This window comes from Hirundo rustica, chromosome 1 (assembly GCF_015227805.2).
Source record: "Hirundo rustica isolate bHirRus1 chromosome 1, bHirRus1.pri.v3, whole genome shotgun sequence".
NCBI lineage: Eukaryota > Metazoa > Chordata > Aves > Passeriformes > Hirundinidae > Hirundo > Hirundo rustica.
Genome location: NC_053450.1, coordinates 34,900,423 through 34,921,159, shown reverse-complemented (window position 1 = coordinate 34,921,159; position 20,737 = coordinate 34,900,423). Strand labels below are relative to the sequence as shown.

Genomic DNA, 20,737 nt, shown 5'->3' with positions numbered 1-20,737 from the left:
ACTTGTTAACTAAAGAACTTCTTTGAGCAGCTTTGAGGGCAAGTTGAAGAACAGTTTAACTTCAAGCTCATATGTAAACTGAAACTGGAATTCACTAGTTGGAATTACTAACACCAGGACAGATGATGCTACCAACTGGAACTTCTTAAAAACCAGTTTCCTGAAGATGTCTGTGATACACTGGGTCAACCTGGTTCAGTGCTACCTAAAAATCACCAAAATGAGTGACTTGGACCTTCAGTGCAATAGCAAGAGCCAGAGGCTCTTACCAGGCAGGAGGCTTAGCACAGCATTGGCATCATTGCTTGTCTGCAGCTGTGGCAAGTACTGCTGGACCACATGACCATTTTAAGCAACAACACATAACTGCAAAGGATCTTTAAAAAGTGTTTGATACACTCTCTTCAAATCATAGACAGAATTCTTTTTCAGCTACTGCTTCTGTTGCATTTTGCACTGAAAAATCTCTGCTCCTAAGAAAAGAAATCTCACACAGCATTTTAAGGAGACTACTATTTTTAATATTTTGCTTTGGGTAAAAAGGCTAGAAGCTTGCAGTTGAACTCTGAGATTTTTAAAACACAGGCCAAAAACATGAACTCTCAGGAGTCCAAGAGAATTCTGTCATACTACATGAAGACAAAAATTTAAACAATGTGATTTCTTCACGTCATGTTTCTGAAGTCACAGCTAGGGCTGTACCTAACACATCACATATCTACTCCATACTGCTCTTAACAGCTATCAAATGGCAAACCACTGCAGAGCACGCACTTGCTGCTGGCCTGGCTTTACTCGTCTCTTCAGCGACTGCGGTCCCTGTGCTGGGCTGATATGGGCGTCCATCTGAAGATCGAGGCTGGATGGAATCGTGGATATCCACTGACTTCTGGGAGATTGTATCCTGAAAAGAAAGAAAAACCAAAATAAAGTAATTAACTTACTGAAAACTTCTGGTAATTGGTAGTAGTGCTGCGCTCTTCAGAGTTCAAGAGAATTGCTGTTTCAACACTGCACTTTCACTGACTTTAGTCATACTTGCTATGAGCATTCGTCAAAGATGTACCAGAAAGACGAGCTACTAAAAAAACCCTGAAATTTTAACAAGCAACAAATACTTATGTACACAGAAAAGGCAACGAGCAGCATTTTTCAGATAGATTTTTGTATTCCCACCAAGCATCTCTTCTGTCACCCAAGAGTTACTACAGGTTTTACCAGATCAAGACTAGGAGGTTTGCTGCAAGGTTCCTGTAAAGAACACCTCAGCTTCTCATATCAGTAGATAACCAAGGTTTTCATCTCTACTAAGTAAAAAAATGTATTTTAATCTGTCATGTCTACAGATGGCAAAACACTCCATCATATTTGAGCAACCTAAAGAAAAATGAGATGAAAATTTACAAAGCCTGCAAAGATTCTATCCTACTAAATGAGACAGCCAAAATATTTTTCCTTTAGTATCATTTATTATACAAGTTCTGTTAATTCTTATGTTGCAAAATATATTTTTAGATATTAACTGAAGACAAAAATAATTTTAAAAAACATTAATGTTGAACTATTTCATAGGAAAAAAATCTTTCAATTTATTCAAGACTATGACATTTATTTGCCATTTAAGGATGTGATTATATTTGACAAAAATGGATCAAAAATATAGCCAGTATGTTTAGATCAAACCACTATAAATGAGTCAAGGTACAGCATGAAGGTATAATACCTATATAATGAGAACCAGCCTTCACACACATTTACTCTCTGTTTAAGCTGAATTATGTTAACACCTCATAAAGATAAATGGAGGGAGAGTCAGTCTCCCTTAGTAAAGCTCATTTGGGACCATTATCCTTGAGCAACTTGTATCAAGTGCTTCATTAATCTGTAAAGAACTTTATGCAGCAATCTTGTGAGAATGTCCAAAAGCTAAACTAATTCTCATCAGTAGCAAAGCAGCTACAGGGCTGTCACTTGCAGGCAAATCCAGACTTCAGTTTATTCAATCAACACTAAGAAATGTGATGGCTATACAAATTTTCTACTTCAAATAGATATTTAAGGCCTTATTACAAGAAAAAATTTGGAGGCAAAAAAAGTCAATTTAACTGTCAATCTATCCCTCTTCAGCTATATCAAAATGAAAGAAAACCATGACCCAAACCACAGAACAACTCAAAACCCAAATACAGTATTAGAGAAACCTGCCAGACACAGGACATTACCTAAAACAAACACAGGTAGCTACCTACAGCCAACGCCTGGAAGTTAACTTTGCTGCAAACAAATACATCCTTCTTTATCAATTAATTCCTTGCCTTTTTTAAACACTAAACAGCACTTGAGCTGGACAAAAAAAAAAAAATCAAGTAAATCAAAACTGAAAAATGTATTTAAATCAAATATATTTTTCACCTATTCTACGTCATAACATATTTGTAATGAGCTCCTGAAATCTTGAATTATTGTTTTATTTCAGCAGCTTACCAGTTTTTCTTTTGCATCAGAGGGAGAGCCAGAGCAGAACTCCCCACCGACTGGTCGCCAAGTCAGCAGCCTTGAAAACACAAAACCAGTCCCAAATTTACAAAGTTTCAAATATAAATCAGAACCAACATGCTAAAAAGTCCCCTTCAACATGGTGTGGGTTTTTTGCATTAATTTCAATTCTAAGTGCACTTTATTCTTTCACACATGTTTAAAAGTGTTAAGTACTGTGTTTGCTGAACTTCAGCATTTCTGCCAGCTACCTTGGAAGGACAAGTGGACTATATGGAGGTGGATCTGTTTTCCTCAGAAATGCTGGATTTGTCTTAAGCAGTGTTTTAGTGCCATTAGTGGGCCTCTTCCCCCACACTGCCTTGACCTAGAATAAGGAATGAATCTACTCCAGAACAAATCACACCAACATTTGGAGATGTTTCACATTCTGTGTCTGGGGTATATTCCAGGATTATGTTTCTATTTCCACTTAAAAATTCACCACTTCCACTCAAGATTCACTGCTGTTATGAGGTATCAAATCACTGACAATACTTCTGATCTCTTCCCTGATGACTTCCTATAGGGCAGTACTGTCTTGAGGATCTTAACCTTAGCACTAAAAGATTTCTACAGTAATTTTAACTTACTGAGACTGTCTGTGCCTGCCAAGAATTGAGGAAATTGGATTAAATAACCTAAGTTGTCCCATTATTTCTTGTTCTATCCAATCTACTGCTGCAAAGTAAGATTGAAGTTACTTGTCACTGTCATGAGCTCAAACTCTTTAGTCTCAATCTGTGTGAGCTAACACATATTGGACATTTGTGTCTGCACTTCCTAAGGGAGAGCTTTCCCCACCAAGTTAAGGATCCTAAATGAATATACCACTGATCTCCAGAAAACTGATTACTGCGTAACTAAAAAGACAAATCAGAGATAAGAAAAGATAAAATCTTGAGGCATGTAATAAGGCAACAAATAAAGTAGAACACAGAACTGAATTGATTCTTGAAAGCTGCAATGACATAAACTGAAATACTGGGATAATGAGCCATTATGAGCCAGTATAGGCCAGACCATCATAATTTGTGCAAGGAACCAAATCTAACTCTTGAATTTTTTGAAGACAAGAGGGTGCTCACACTGGACTTCTCAGCACCAGAAAGCCAAGACTCACTCTCCTCTCATGAAGCTTCAGAAAATTTAGATTAACAAGAATTATAAACAGAAATTAAACTAAAAGAAAAATTAAAGAAGCTATTAAAATAAGCAAAAATTGATGAGCTAGATGAGCCAACAATGAGGTGGACCGAAAACTGACTGAAGAGCCAAGCCAAGAGGATGGTGAAAAGGTGCACAGAATCTAGCTGGAGGGCCAGTGGTACACCCCAGGGATCAATACAGTGTCCAATCTGTCCACCTTAATGATCTGGGTGGTTGGGCAGAGAGGATCTCAGGAAGCTGGATGGCACAAAAGCAGCAGGAGCAGCTGAGACACCAGAGGATCATGCTGCTATCCACAGGGACCTCCACAGGCTGGAGAAATGGGCTGATGGGAACCTTGTGTCCTTCAGCGAGGGAAGAACAATGTTCTTCACCAGGGGAGGAATGAGCCCATGTCCCAGGACGTGCTGGGGGCTGCCCAGCTGGGAAGCAGCCTGGCCTGCAGAGAAGGCCCTGGGGATCCTGGTGGACACCGGGCTGGACATGAGTGAGCTGGGACTTCCTGGGAGAAGTGCTCTGCGTGACCATGCCTAAGCACAGGTTGGTTGGATCACAAAACCTCCAGAGTCCTTTCCAACTTCAGCCATCCTGTGTCATTTTATATTGGTATCTTCAGCTATCAACACCTCAGTGACCTGCAGAAGCCTGGCAGCAGTAATTTGTGGTTTTCTAGTAACTGATCCTTGCGGAGATCGGCAGCTGAGTAAATATTAGAGTACATTTTCCAAACAAGGAAACGTGATCAACTCTCTTTACTACAAAGTAACTTGCCAAGAACCAGCAGAGGGTGATACTGCAGCTAAGAACTCCTGCAGCCAACGCTGCAGCTCTTAAATTAGAGAAGCTGCACAACACCTGGAAGATGTTTCATATGACTGCTAAAAAATAACAAATGTAACCCTACCTGATCAGATTAATAAGAACCTCGGCCAGAAGACACTTTACTCCAGAGATTCATAGGTCTGACTATTTGAAGACACTTGGCAATAAAACACATTCCCATAAAGTTTTCATATACACCATTGTGCGATTTGTCTGTCTCCATTTCAACATTAACTACTGTGTTACTTCCAGGCATGGAAAAACAAAGGTAAAAAGATCATTTGCCTTCTCTAAGCACTGAGGCAGCCACTACAACAAGCTGAGTATTAAAACTGCATTGTCAAAAAAGAAAGTAATAAAAAACTGAAGGCAGGGTATTTGCTAACTTCTTTTTCTTCTGCAAAGGAAAAAACAAAAAAACAAAAAACCACCAAAAAAACACAACCCCACAAACACCTAATAGAAATAAAAATATGAAACGTCAGCCAAACCAGGAGTCTCAGAAAAAGAACCAGATCCCATAAAAAGAGGAAAAAACAAGTATCCTCCTAGGAATCAGAAAGAGAAGGAAAAAAAGATGAGCACCCTCACATAAAATCAATATAAGACTACAGAAGTTGTGAACCTCCCAGAAATTTAAGAAGGAATAATATAATGAAGTTCTCAAAAGATGGTATAGAAAGATTAAAAGAGAAAGAAAGAGAAAGTTAAAGGAAGGAGTCAGATACTCTCCTAAGCAAAATAACCCATTTGAGGAGCAGAAGGGCCTCAGCATCAAAGTGAATAATGCACATATTTCAAATGAGATATAACTAAAGGCAACAGGAATATTTTGAGTATCTAAATATTAAGATATCTAAAATGCTGCTCTAGAAAGATTTCTAATATTCAGCTCTAAGAATACCCAATTAAGTTTTGATTAAAAATTTCAGTTTTGATCACATGCTGAAACCAAAGCAAATGTTCTGCTAGTGAACATTAATTTCAAAATCTTTCCAAGTACAGGCCATACTAATTAGGGTTAACTCAGCTGGACTTTTACATCCAGAGATTTGGGTTCCAATTTTATTTCTGGCAGTTACCAAAATGCAGAAGTACCTTGCTAACTCCCAAATATTTCACCTTCATTTTATAATTATTTTTGATGGAATTAATTTATACCTACTTACATTAAAAAACAGGCGAGGTAGTGATAGATTTTCTCTTTTAATGGGTGAATGAAGCTCTCTTACAGTGCTATCTAATATGCAACTCTAAAATTAAGGGAAGACTGACATGCAGAAGGTTCCTTTTGCTTCAGTTTTCTTCAGGCCTAATGTAGGTCCCAGAAGCAAACAATATAAACTGGATAAAACACAGCACTGGGAATGGTACAGCCTTACTCCAAGAAACCTCACACAGAGTTATATGAACAGAAAGAGTTACCAAATATCCAAGGTCATTTTCACAAAAGTACTAAGATTCATATAAACATATGATGGAAATTAACCATAAACCACAGAGACTTAAGTCTCTAAGACTGTTGCAGTATTTTAGCGTTTCATGGAAAAAGCTCCACATGTAATTACAAACAGCAAAGCCTGCATCTTCTATTACAAAAAAGAAAATAACAACAACAAAAAAATCAGATAATACTTCTCCAAAAATCCAAAACCTTAAAACTGATTCATGTTACATTCTGGGGGTTGTTGGGGGAATTTTTTGCTTGTCTCCTAAACAGTATTTTAGTTTTTAACACTTTATCATTAACAATACAGTAGAATACCTCCACCTCATTTATAATCAGTTTACAAATAAGTCTGTTTCTCTTTAGTGCACACTTTACAGCTTTCACCCCACTCACGAGATATCTAAGAGTTTGAAATGGGTAAATCAACTAGTTAAACTGCTTTACAAAAGTATAAATATTAACAGTAGTCTTACGCATGAGGGATTGTAGTTTTGAAAATATCCAGCATGCAAGTGCAAGTTTTATCCCAGATTTCTAGGGTAAACTTTTCCCCATTAAGGATGACAACATTCTCCAAACAGTTTGTACCAGATCGTGCCAGTTGTTCATTGTCTGTAAGAGACAAACAATGCATTTGTTTATTCACATTCAACAGATCAAAATGTTAACACTGTTTTAACGTAATTTGTACAGTTCCTACCTTGCTGCACACACCAGTACAGCTGTGCAAAGATATCATCCAAAAGAACATCACTAAGTACTTCTAAATACTGTGTAAATACATCACATATTGCATAAAGTGCGTGGTTACAGGTAGTTGTCATCCACTCGGCTTTCTAGGAGTCAGGAAAAAGAAGAGTTACAACCTTAAGGTGAAACATCTGGATACACATACAGATGAACATTTGTATTTACTCAGTTTGCTTTATAGTGACATGAAATTCATTTCTGTATCTCAAAACCTCAAAATTTAGAGCCTCAACTCCTGCTTTGCTAACTAGCAGGTTTAAAAAGAACTACAGGAACAGACAAACAAGTGTCCAACCCTGCTCAGTGATTTAACACCAAGCTAAAGCTGTGTTTAAGCATTTTCTAGGGAAAAAAATTTACCAGGTGAGACAAGTCCTACTACAAATATCCAGACAAAGCCTCCCCAATAATCGACAATTTTGATCTAACTTCTAATGCTAATAATTTACACATTAGTTACATTTTAAAGCCCATTTCCGTTGTTTTTCAGAACAGTACCTGGTTCTGGTTTGGCAGATCAGAACCCAGATGGCTGGTCAAAAGCTTGCAATGATAGCACAGTGCTGTTTTGGGTGGTTTTTGTTTGTTTGTGGGTTGGTTATGGGGTTTTTTGCTTTCTGTTTGGCTGAGGGGGTTTTGTTTTCACCTTGTTATGAAAAAACTTTGAAGGAACAAAATTAATTTCTTCTAATTGTGACTGCACTGCTATTATAAGCCTCACTCAAGTGAGCATGTTGTGTGTCTCAGATTTCAAACATCACATGTAAAATCTACAGTTCTTCTTAAAACCCCTAGATACATTGCATTTTATGCTATTCTGTTGTTCCTAGTGTAAACTACAGGCCTTTTACACATATGGCTTTAAAAAAAGAAAAAAAAAGACAACACCTGCCAACAGAATGCCATTAAAACAAAACAAGGTTTTAATGGCCAGAGAACCACAGGTCCACCATCCCAGTTTTGAGGTTTACCCTACATTACTTGACAAAGCTGTATTACAGGTTTTCTGCTGTAAATGTAGTTCTCATGTAAATGATCTTCCTCCACTTTTATCACCTCAGTCTGCTGTTCTGGCAGTTTCATGTTGTCAAATATCCTGAAGACAATCCGAAACAAATCTTGCCACCAGTGTTTTTCGTAGGTATGGCCATATGTCTTCATTATTTCAAACATTACTGTTAAGCCCCTGAAATGAAGACAGAACAACTTATTCCAAGAGTTACAGAAAGACATGAACAAGACCAAGTAAGTACAAGTACAGCAGCAATAACAAACTCAAATACTGTTGAGAACATTATACATACACACGAGTATACAAAATATAAGTAGAAAATCAGCTTCTAAAAAAAGCACTTTATAGTCACAGGCAACAGCCAAAAAATATTTTTGAGAGCTGCGGTAATTTAAAATTAAAAACCAACTCCTTTACCAAGGGCCACAAAAATTAATAAACAAATATTTCCAGTTAAAAAGTACTAAAGTCTAGAAACGAAAGTATTAACCTTCACCAGCTATAAAGGGAGTCCAGTTGCACAGCTCCCATGCCAAAGTGTAAATTTAATGTTATTTGTGTATAACCCCTTATATTTCACATCAGAACTGTAACTGAATGCACTTTACAAGGGAAAATCATATTCCAGGAAAATAAACAAGTTTTACATGAGATCAGAGTACAGTTTTGTTTTTTTAAACCACTTCTGCAATCCTTAACCACTTTAATGAATCACAGTATAAAATCAGTTTTAAAATCCCCAAGGTAAGTAGGGTAAGCAAGACAGAGTGCAATCACAACTACTTAACTCTGTTGTTTATTATAACAGAAAATCAAAACTTCAAATGTACAAAACACAGACTTAATTTCCGGATTCCAGTGTCTATTTAAAAGGTGCTTGTTGTTTCCACAGTGGTATCACCCAAATTAAATACATAAGTAATTTTACAGTGATTACATTTACCAAGAGTTGTTTTTATTTTTAAAGTGTAAAGTAAGTCTTTTAAAATTTGAATTACAAATACTGATTGTTACCTGGTTCTTACATCTAATTTGCATCTATTGATGATACAGGATAACTCAAAGAGAATTGGGAACCATCCTCGCACCCACACTCTGTCTTCAGGAGCTACATTCATATCATCACTTGTGTATTCCTTGAATGCCTTTAGAAGAAACACAGAGTTGTACAGTCATAGAAGTTAGATTCTTCAAAATAAAACACAATTTGGACTGCAAACAACAATCTCTCCTGCAAGAGTATTACATCCTGATACCCCAGAGGAGTTGGCAATCAAAACAGTAACGCTGAGAAAGTGAAGTTTTTCAAACTAATGCTTAGTATACTATGAAGAACAAACTTAAAAAAATAAACAAGATTACATATTCAAGCACCAGTTTTTGCTTCCAGTTCAGTGTGAGTCTCTTGTTCTCGTTTTCATAGAGACAGCTCAGAAAGTGAGGATCTAACCATAACATTTTGAGGATATCAAGCATTTTTGGTTATGACATTATCCATTGCTTCACATTTGTCGGCAGAGAGATCATCTTGAGAAATGCTGATTTCCAACAGCCCTCAGGAATGCTAGTCACCAGCTGAACTGGGTGGTAGGGATGGGCAAAGAGGAATAAAGATGAACAGAAAAATCACTGATACTTTCAAAGCCTGGAGCATTTTATACTCCTGTTGTTTCTGAAAAAACACATTTCTTATTAATCCATGAAACTTGAAGGGAAGCCAAGAAGTTTAACATAACTATTTTTCCTTTACAAAAGCACTTGTAATTTAGTTAACACAGACTATACCTGAGGCCTGTCAGACACGTATTTTGCACAGTGGCGAATGAGGCGGATCGCTTCCATACTGGTATCTGGAAATGCTGCATTGCAGGCAAATTCAGACAAGCACTTCACTGCATCCTGGAAAGAATCTATGGTTGCTGGGAAGTGTTTTTCAAACACGATTGCTGAGAGGAAAGTGTGAACAGGAGAAAAAAAAAAAGTCATGCTTTAAAATCTATTAATACTAATATGAACTATCAGTAACAGAAGTCATGAGAGACTGGTTCATTGATTGGTGCTGTCAAATGCCTGAGTAGTAAGAAAAACTAAAGGAAAAAAAAAATACAAAAAAAAATACCTAGAGGGCATTTCGTTTTGACAGCGAGTGTTGAAGGCATATTAAGGTAGCACCTAGACTAAAGCAGGGAAATGTGACAGTTAAGCAGGACTAGAGCAATAGGCTTACTGTTTAACCCTAGTCTGTGTCACCAGAGCTTAAGAGGGACACATGAAGCATGGAGTTCCATCTACTAATGGACCTCCTCCCCAGCAACACAATGCCTTGTTTCTAAATAGCTGCTTTTGAAGAAAAAAAAAGTGCTTCATTGATGATGAAACAATTTTATAAACTTGCAGAGGTTCAGACAGAATAAAGAGATCTCTTAAAGCCTGGGATCTAGATTAGAATATATATATAGAGAAAAAATTATCACAGTGCCCCCTAGCTCAGCACTTCCTCCTAAACAGGCCTTACACAAGCACAATTCAGAAACACAGAAAAAGACAAGCAAACAACATATTAGTAAAATATGTACATTTCTTTTTCTCTAGGGGAAACACCAGAATACTTCACTTAAATAAAAATGTACAAATAGACTTTTTTTTTTAAAAAAGCATAAAGAAAACCAGTTAACTCTATTATTACTGAATTACTTTTGTAAGTATTTTCTCAGAGGACTGGAAAGTGTAAATCACTGGCTCCAAGACACGAAGCAGGCTCTACTATATACAGGCTGTGAGTCCAGACAAACAGAGCTTCTTGGGCTCTGGAGTGACACTCACTTCCATGACATCTGAATATTGTCCATACTCACTGACAATGTGTCCTGTAGTCTGGAATGCCAGTTCCACTATACTTTCATCCTGATCTGAGGCTGCCAGATGAAATACTGAAAAAATGTTTTTCCAGCCAGAACGGATGTTAGCAGCCTGGGAGTTCACCATCTGTGCAATACACCGTACAACCATGTCTCGAATAGTAGGAGACCTAAATTAGGGTAATAAACAATTAATTTTTTAAACTAAATTACATAATCAATTAGAATAGTATAATTCTCTAACTACTGATTTTACAAAAGCAATTTTAAACATTAATTGCAAAAGTTGATGCTTGTGATCCCAGGCAATTCAGTTAATTGTATGTTATTACCTGTTTCTCTTCATGATATGTTCAAATGGTCTTAGGAAGTCCTTCTGGAATCGGAAATTAGCAAGTTCTCCTTTTTCCAAGAACTTCATTGACAATTGCCTTAATGAGTCTACTGCAAAAATAGCTACATCTTCGTTGGGATTGCAGCCAACCTGAGAACGTAGAATAGAAATGCAGAGTAAGCTTGCATCAGAATTCTTATAGATTCAGCACAAGTTGCCTTTACAGTTCATACTCAAGAACTAAGCAGTACAGGAAAACTAATGAAATAAACAGCAGTCAATTTCAGAAACCTCACTGTTTATGTAATTCAATAATCCCTAACTAATTCCGGTTATTTTCTATGTTAAATAACCTGGCATTTAAAACCTTCTAAAAATAAGCAAGCTGTCTAAGAAAGACTTCAACATTTGTACTAAAAATGCATGTCCAACATTCATTTGATAAAGTTAACTTAGACTTGAAGTCAACCTTTTAAACCAAGTGTCATGAAATACCCCCAAAAATTACAACACAAAACTAACAGCAGCCAACTTTAGACTCAGGCCATAACAACTTAATGTATACTTCTGGTTTTACATTTATTATACTGTGTACCTCTGCCTTCTCACAGGTCTTTCTGACTTTAGAATTTCTGTTGGTTTAAGCTTACAGAGAAGGCCAGAAAAACCCCTTATGATTCATATAAGCACATGATTTTTCAATAAATCTCAAAATAACATAATCTGTATCAATAACTGAAGGAGTATGCACTATAAGCATTAACAGGGATACCTTATTAAAATGATCGCCAATAACTTCCCAGATCCTAGACCACTGTAACCTTATGCGGCCCATGTTGTAATAAGAAATCTCTACTATCTTCTGCAGACTAAACATTCGAGGGTGGGTAGCAGACAGCAGCTCGTCCATAGACACAGCACAAAGCCAGCGAACGAAATCCACTGTTAAATGACCACAGATTTTAATGCAGTATTTTTCCACGGTTTAGTTTACAGGGGTGGGGAGGGGTAGGGAAGAGATGAAACCTACCAATAGCATTTCCATCCAACCTTGTAGAACCCGTAAATATTCTGTAAAGTGCAGTTAAAGACGTGGTTAAAATTTCTTAAGAAAAGCATCTGTGAAATGTATTCAAGCTTCCTTGTCTTGTTTTTCTTAACAATATATAGACAGTCTCTGATTACCTTTATTTATTAAAAACAACTGGTAATTGTAAAGACATGGTGAGAATACTGTCAGCTTTTATCACCCCTGATCCAAATACAAAATTCAAATGTCTCCAGAGTGCACAATATCAATTTGCCATGACAAATAGGTATTTGAAACACTTCCCATTATAAAGCAGGGAGGGACACTGCAAGTCTAAATAGCTATTATGTGTTTGACGTGAGGCTTCCCGTGCACTTGATGTGATTTTACTGCAAGACAACTTTTAACTGAACTAACATCAGTCTTGCTGCCTGTACTTCAACCACAGAAATGTTTGTAAGCCTTCAAAATGATACCTCTTCATCAGTTTTGACAACCATTAGGAAAATTATATGTTCTGATTTCTTACATGCTGAGCAGGCAAGATCCATGAACACTTCAGTCTGATCACTACTGTATGATATAAACTGGGAATTTTCATAATATGTATTCTGCCTAGCCAAATCTAGTTAAAATAAATGTGATTCATAGAACGGAAGACTGGAATAATAATTTTGGTCCTTTCAGACAACATCCACATAACCTAGAGGAAAGCAGGGAGTCAGTAATTACGTTTAGGAGAAAAAGGGTCTGACAGTAATGCCCTCAGCACTAAGGCAAAATGAGATTTGTGATCTGTTACTATATACAGCAAATCAAGATTCAGCAGACACTACAGCAGACTTTATTCTGCAAGTCTTCTGTAGTAATTTTTTTATCAGTAAAAACCTTATTGCTTAATCTTTGCTTCTGCTCTTTCTTGCGAAAACACCCATGGATCAAAAAAAAAAATAAAGTCCACTCCCCTACCCAACTGAAAAGCACTTCTCTGTGGTAGTTTTTATGTAGGCTTTGTCCTAATAAATTAATAAGGTCCTTTTCTTAGCACAGGGTATATTCAACTACTGCTTTAAAAACTTCAAGTGGCAACAATAAATTTAATACAGTACCTGTCTACAGCAACAACAACGCTTTGAGAGCTAGTTTCACCAATGGATTCCTGAATACTTGCTATCTGCTTCCAATCCACGTTTCCACCAACTAGAGTGGAAAAAAGAAAAAGAAAAATGGGTAAGAAAGAAGACAGAATGGGTTAGGAAGAAAGAGAAATAAAAGTTGTGCCATTACCAGTATAATTAAATATATTTTTAATTCACAGAAAAAAGAAGCACATCATGAATTTCCCTTGCATAAGCAGCTGGCCATCTCAGTGAACAAGTTACACGCTGGTATAAGTCCTAATTATCCTAATTATTATACCTCTATCCATGTATAAACTATATTAGTCCCCAAAAATGGTCCACATTTAGAGCAACAAGTGAAAAAAAAAAAAAAAACCCGCAAGAGTCACCTTTTCTCCCCTCCCTTTTACAATGAACCTTTGGTAATCTTGCCACTTAGAACACACAACATATAACTGAGAATATAGCTTAGAGGAGAATTTTTCACACTTAATGAGCATCAAGTGAGTAAATCCATCCCAAAAGATTTTATTTCTTATCATTCAGAAAGAAGAACTTCCAACAAAACTCCTTCTTTAAGCTACATCTCAAAATGACAGCAAAATTATCAACCCAAAATAGTGAAAAGTATCTATAAATATAAATAGCAATTATTTATTTTGGAGGCTGGAAACTGTAACCCACATCTGGGAAAGCTTATATGAAGAAACTGCTAACTTTGCAGTGAGAAAAAATCTGTAATTTTTAGCAATCTCCAAACTCTCCTTGAACCACCATCAAAAAAAGAGCAGGAATCCTGCAATCACTCTGGGTAATTCCACATACCCTGTATTCAAGGGCTTTATTATTTTTTTTTTTCCCCATCAAAATGGAAAAGAGCAGAAGACTGGAAGAAGGCAAGCAGTTCAGTTCTCAGAGGTTTGCTGAGAGAAAAACTTCTCATGTTTCAGCCTGCCCCAGAGTCTTGATGTGCTCCATCCCCACTTGGAGGTGGGCTGGAGATGACTGTCTGCCAAATCTGCATAACCTGACCCACCTGAAGTACTTTTCCAGGGCATTTATGGAACACCTTGTCTGTACATACACATATAACCTCATACTAATATCTCAGCAATTTACAATACCACTGGGTTTGATCAAGACTTCTCTTGTAAGCACACAAGCTGCCAGTGTCAATTAGCTCGAGTCTTGGTAATGAGTCAGCTAAGAAACATACCAGATGAGCCCCAGAGTGTGAAGAGAATTTGAAGGGCTATTTCCAAGGAGTCAGAACCTTAACCAAATTTAACAGCTTACATGAGAATTCCTTATGATTTTGTGCAGGATTTGCAATTCAAGCCTTGAAAACCTAAACAGACAGCAGACTTACACTCTAACAGTTGTGCAATCTTTTACAATGAAACACAGGAGTCAGATATGTAACTCTGCTTTACTAAAAAGGGATTCCTCAGATTCCCACTGCCTTAAGAGGATTTCTGGCCATCCAGGAAGTAAACTTTGGCTATGACCTACTCACACCAGCAGGTTTTATCTTCCAACTTTGTGAACAGAAACTGACATAAAAGAAATGTCAATTTCACAATAACACCTCCAAGTAAGGCAACACTCCCACCAAAGGAGCAAGAGACTAGATGCTTATTCATTTACTTGTACAACCCCCATGCTTGTGCTGTTTCCAATTTCTAAGTACAAAAACAAACAAAAAAAAGGCCACAACAGGAAGGTAATACAAAAGATGAAGACATCATTTGACTGCAGGTGCCTGAACAGCCACACCTGAATCCTTGCTGAGGCAGCAAATGAGCAAAGGAGCTTTTGGGTCTTGTTTTGTTGATCCTTGTTATTACAAAAAACACATTAACTTTAGCAAGAAGATTGAGTGCGGCTGCTTATCCACATCTGATTTTGCAAGCAGGTCTGAAAGATGGAGCTTCTGTGTCACCAGACTGCAACTTCACTCACTCTAAACACCAATTTTCCTGTAAAATATGCGTCCGTGTATATGGACATAGACACTGTGTTCTTCACAGGAATTTAGGTTTATAGAAAGCCTCCTTGAAATACACAGCTCCAATGCATCCTTCAGAGTAATCATAGAAAATTAAACTGTCTGCAAAAAAGGATTTATGGAAAGAAGTGAAATAACTAAACCAGTTCAGAAAATGTTCTAACAGTCCCTTAGTGCATGAAAACCAAGTTAAGCATTTTCCTATAAGATTGAAGCAACATTAAAAAAAAAAAAAAAAAGAAAAAAAAAAAGAAGAAAATGGTGAAGTTTCCACATGTGCGCTGTAATAAGCATTCCAGAAATTCAATTCAGAGAAAACCATTTTACGCATTTGGGCATAAACGATTTTCCCTAGAAATGTAGCTGACAGCAGCAAAAGGCGTTTACGAGCTGGACCTACACCCATGACTGGTAAGTATGATTTAGAGACACCTGAATACAGTTTACGTTCTTGGGTTATGAGAACTTAAAACTGCCAGCATTTGGAAGTAGCCAAGTTGCACAGGTCATCAGGGAACACTAAACTGAAGGATGCATATTGGAAGGGCAGGAAGAAGCTCAGTGTATGGGGATGCTGGCAGACCCACTGATTTCCAGGCCCAAGTTTTGTACTCCCTTCATCAATGCCTGGCAAGGGGAGGGGAGTATAGAGAGGCAGGCCAAAAGTGAGCAGAAGGCAAAGGAAAGAAATGACTATAAGAAGAAGAAAAACTGTCTGAGGAGAACACAAAGCTGGATGATTAGGACTAGCTGGGGGTTAAGATCAGGGAAAATAGAAAATTATCATTATTCAAAAAAAAGTTACACAAAAAACTGAGGGAAGACAAAGCTTTTGTTTGGATGTGGGTGAAGTTCAAAAGGCAGGAGATACTGAGCATCACACTCTAATTGAAACTTTTTCATAGTCAAAAAGACTCATATTACACTTTGATGCTCCCAGAGTCTTTTACTACCTTACACCTATGTATCTTTAACTGTGTTCCCATTTAAAACGAACAAATGAACAAAACCCCCAACCTTCTAAAGACAAATTTAAGGTAAATCTTATACTTTTCTAGGAAGAAACATTATCATATTTTTGCAGTATACTTTAGTGCTCAAGCCTAAAAAAGGCAAACTTACTCAGTACTGAAGTAACCAGAATAGGAAAGAAATGGAATTTCAGAATTTAAGCAAAATTAATCTCCCACTTGGTTTGAAGTCTGTGTATTTCTCATAAAGGTCCACAAGAGATGCTTAACCTACACATACTGATTTGCTTGCTTGGTAAAATACTTGACACAATAATGCTGCAGTATTATTAAATCTGGTCATACCATCTGCAATCCATTCCTAGATGGAAAGCTATATTTTAATGGAAGTGAATAATACATATAATCTTCTTACATTTTCCACTGTAGCAATAATAACGGAGCAAACTAAATATTCCGGAAATTGGAATAAGTCTATTCAAAGCATAAGGACTAATATAGAACCTCACATAAAAACTCAGAACAAATTTAAATAGTTCTCTGAGCAAAACCAGTAAAAATGAAATACTTCATATCTGCATTACTTACCCAGTCCCAGCCCCACAAATTCATCAGGTGCCTGATCTTTTGTTCCAGTAAAAGAACCTTCCCTGCCACGCACTGTCCCTGAGATGTAGCGAGGTTTTACTCCAGTTCCTATTAACTGCGCCAGTTCAAGTTGACTGATGCATTTCAGAATCTATTCCAGAGAATAAAGAAGCTGTTTACCAACAAAAAGCAGTTTGAAATAGTAAAAAGCAAGTAAAGATCTGTAGAAGGAAAAAAATTCTAAGCACTTGAGGTCAGAAAATCTGTTCTTTTGTCTAAAATCAATATTAATTTAAATAGTACTGGATTAGTCTCTCACAGTTTTATTTCTCACTTAGACATGTTTTGCTACTTTAAACTGGCTGCATAATGTATACAAAAGTATACATGCAGCACTTACCTAAACCCCACTGTGTTTCTGCACAAAAAAGCACACTACTGCACTGAAAATCAGTGAACATGCTTTCTTACAGTTCAAGTACAAATGACTTGTACCTCATGCCAGGAGTTTCCTAAATAGTTTCCATCTGTATGAGCCACCGTGATGAGAGTTTTAATGGTGTCAATATTCTTCTGCTTCATTTCAGTAATCCCAGAACTCACTGTAAGCAACGTAAATCTTGCTAATGCTTGAACATAGGCATCTCTTTCAAGCTACAAATGGGAGGGAAAGAAACAAAAGTCTCATAAATATTTTTGCCATTTCTTGTTCATAGTACAATCTGTGTGATTTCATCAACTATACCATTTATCTTTCTCTTCCTAGAACTGAATTTCCAAATCATAGTGAAAAGAGCTCAAGTTTTTCACCAGTAAGAAGATATCTGTAGGATGACATCAGGTTCCTTCTATTCAGGAACATGAAGTGTAATATCTGACAGCATAGAACACATAAGTTGTGTTCAAGTTTCTAGTTTGGTCTTTTTTGGGGAAAACAGGATGCTGTTTCAGAAGAAATGTTGCTACTTAGCTAAGTTTTCAATATTCTTGTACTATACTCAGATCTACTCTGAAAATGCTGCCTTTAGCAGACTCACTGAAATTTTAGCCTTTTTTTAATCAACAAAATCTAAAAAATGTATCTAAGAGGCCTGTTATGCCAATTTCATGGAATTGCTCAAAACCTATTTGATTTAATCCGCATTATTTGGAGCGCCTCAGAAGCTTCTGAACCAAGTGTCATGGGTAAACAGCAAGTGACCATAAGCTAGACAGATCTCTCAAAGAAAATTCTACTCAGTTACCCATTTTTTATGTGTATGGTATCTGTAAGCAACAAAGAGAACTCCTCAGATCTCACATGAACCAATTACAATGGTAAAAAGGGGATTACAGTTGAGCCTACAAGTGCATTTTATTCTTCTGTTATGTATAAACTGAAGGCTGTAAATTGAAATGGTTGTACACCAGATAAACAAACGATAATTATGAAATATATTTAACTGATTGGATATTTAGCACTATTTTTAAGTAAGAAATTAAGCACAGATAACAGCCAAATATAAAATTAAAAAACAAACAAACAAAAAACCCACGAAAACCAACCAAACAAAAAAACCCCACCAACCACCCACAACAACAGCAACAAAAAACCAGGAAGAATGGGACTCCATAGAGAAAACACTAACATCACAACAGTGGGCTATGGTAGGTGGGACAGATTGCCACTGAGCCACTGACCACAGTATAGCTGTCACATTCAAACCTAACCATTACTGCAGGGTATGCTGGCAAAGGCACAGAAAATGATGTAGAAGCATAGAAAAATGAAGTCTCAAAGAAAGTGTACTAAGCAACAAAGCTTTCGAGTCTACAAACTGCCTATCTTCTGTAAAAAACAAAACGTTTTCAGTCCTACTCATTCAAGGAGGTATTATCCCCCCTTCTTCTAAGCAAGCAAAGTAGAAGACAAACAACTAAACGTGTCCATCACCCAGAAGATTTAACCCTGATGATATAAACAGATTAAGTACATCCTTTTGATGCATATCTTGTCTCAGATGCTTAAAGACACAGGTCAGACTGTGTGACAAGTCTAAGATTAAGAGCATAAATAATTAAAACCAGAATCTATAATTGAGGTTTTACAGGTGAACATGCATAACTGAAACTATACTGTATACATTGGAAATTTTCTTAAAATTAAAGACATCCAGGTGCCTCCATTATCTCAAGGCGTATAAATGGAATGTTAACTCTCATCTTAATTTCTGTACATTTACACAATGAAAATTGAAACGTTGCCATCACTGGCATGAGGAAAAACTTCATTCCAACAGAAAAGATCCTTAAATCAGCTCAGGTGCAGATGTGCCAGTCTCCTTCAAACTACCAGAGCTGTCTGGTGTCTGCAGTCAGACAATATCCCATCTAATCAAGACCTTGTGAATTGGAATCATCCTGTAATACTGAAATCAACAACAAACCACTATTGTTTTCAAATATATCAACAAAACAGAACTTCCATAGAAAGCCAAGAAGTAATAATGCTTATACTGAAAATGCAAAAGCAATGTTTCCCGTTTTCTGAGATTTAATAACTTGTTTTTGGAACACCACCAGTTCAATCATGTCCCAAGCCAATGGAGGGGTACAACTGAATCATAGGGATCTTAGAGCAAACATGTTCTTGCCCTCCCCATGCACGGCTGACCACTGCAGGACAGAGAGTTAAACTCAGCAGCTGCTGGAACTGGTATTGGTACCAGTTCCACTTTTGCAGCTTAGAAACAAAAGTAACCAGAGTGCATTTCACTGAACATCTGCAGGCTCCAGGGAAGGCTTTGTTAATCCAATTTTTAAGTCTGTTCAGCTCAGGGACAGGTGGTCGTGCAGAAATTCAGTGGAAAAACAGAGGAAAGACACCTCATATGATCTCAAATGGGCCTTTTAAAGCAGCTGTATCACAGATCCCAATATGCCTTTCCACATTAGTGGTAAAAATTTATCTAACTTGCCAAATACAAGTGCAAGGGGACAAGGGGAGGAACACATTCCCTATTGTATCATAGTTCAACATCTATTTAGTCTTATACAGTTGGTTTTTGGGTTGGTGTGTGTTCTCTTGGTACGCATTTTCAACATACACATGAAATAACAATGCCAAACACAAGGATTTTGCTTGCCCCTCTCTTCAGCTATCTCTGTAACGGACTTATGAAAGACCAGTACTCCATTTATTAACTAATAATCTACAGTAACATAATTGTACCTTCCCTACCAATGGTTTCTAAATAGAAAAACAGAAGCCAAAATAAGCCCAATTTTCATCACCACTGCCTTCTGGAGCCAGTGAGTCTGGCATTCTTGGCATTGCATTCATTCATTACATCAGGAATGCCATTTCCAGTGCCGTAACTGTTAAAAGGATATCCATTCATAGACATCTCAGATTAGTGTAATCTCTCTGAAGTTGAGAACAGTGTTTCAAATACAGTTCACAGATACTATTTTACAGGACAGAGAGACTCATTTTATAAAACTACATAACACATCTAAACAGCTTTTGTAACAATGACAGAAATAAAATACTTTGACATAAAAGTAGTCAATTTCTAGGGAAGCAAACATTCAGCACAGAGGTATGGAAGTACTTAACACAAAGCACCAAGAAAAATAAAGGTCACTTAATTTACACTTACAGTCAAATATCAGATGAAATAGCAATATCAGAAGCAGGCAGCCTCTAGGTATTGCAATGCAGAGCTTCAGCAGCAAGGACTCCACTAACATTTTGCTGGTACATGTATCAAAGTATTGTCTCAATCTTACATTTTTTACCTGAATGTTGAAAATGCAAGCAATCCGGATTGCACATCGTATACCCTCCAAACAAAGAGAGGCAACTTCGGTGTCATCACAGTCCTGCAGACCCACACTGAAGGCAGCCAGGAAAGGTGTCCATGCCAACTGGAATTATGCAAAGTGTTATATTAGCAATTGCTGGTACTTGAAGGGAATGTTATAGATTCACCATCTTGCTGAAGTGTAAATTCCATTCTTAACTTACATAATTGACCTTGAAGCTGTCTTTTGACAAAACAGAAACAATATACAGGCATGAGACACATAATAGTATAAAGTGTGGT

The 20,737-nt window shown here is 37.0% G+C and overlaps 1 protein-coding gene across 1 annotated transcript in view; it reads right to left on the bottom strand.

Moving 5' to 3' along the window:
• ARFGEF1 (ADP ribosylation factor guanine nucleotide exchange factor 1) overlaps positions 1 to 20,737 on the bottom strand; it is an 86,994-nt gene that overhangs the window by 4,571 nt on the left and 61,686 nt on the right. Inside the window, exons 20-34 of the mRNA XM_040061355.2 lie at positions 20,430 to 20,558; positions 17,145 to 17,303; positions 16,650 to 16,800; positions 13,071 to 13,161; positions 11,962 to 12,002; positions 11,704 to 11,873; positions 10,930 to 11,081; positions 10,595 to 10,767; positions 9,525 to 9,685; positions 8,754 to 8,884; positions 7,784 to 7,913; positions 6,678 to 6,813; positions 6,451 to 6,589; positions 2,485 to 2,554; positions 775 to 904 (exon numbers count right to left, since the gene is read on the bottom strand). Of these exons, the coding sequence (XP_039917289.1) occupies positions 775 to 904; positions 2,485 to 2,554; positions 6,451 to 6,589; positions 6,678 to 6,813; positions 7,784 to 7,913; positions 8,754 to 8,884; positions 9,525 to 9,685; positions 10,595 to 10,767; positions 10,930 to 11,081; positions 11,704 to 11,873; positions 11,962 to 12,002; positions 13,071 to 13,161; positions 16,650 to 16,800; positions 17,145 to 17,303; positions 20,430 to 20,558 (1,963 nt within the window). The remainder of the gene's footprint in view (positions 1 to 774; positions 905 to 2,484; positions 2,555 to 6,450; positions 6,590 to 6,677; positions 6,814 to 7,783; positions 7,914 to 8,753; positions 8,885 to 9,524; positions 9,686 to 10,594; positions 10,768 to 10,929; positions 11,082 to 11,703; positions 11,874 to 11,961; positions 12,003 to 13,070; positions 13,162 to 16,649; positions 16,801 to 17,144; positions 17,304 to 20,429; positions 20,559 to 20,737) is intronic.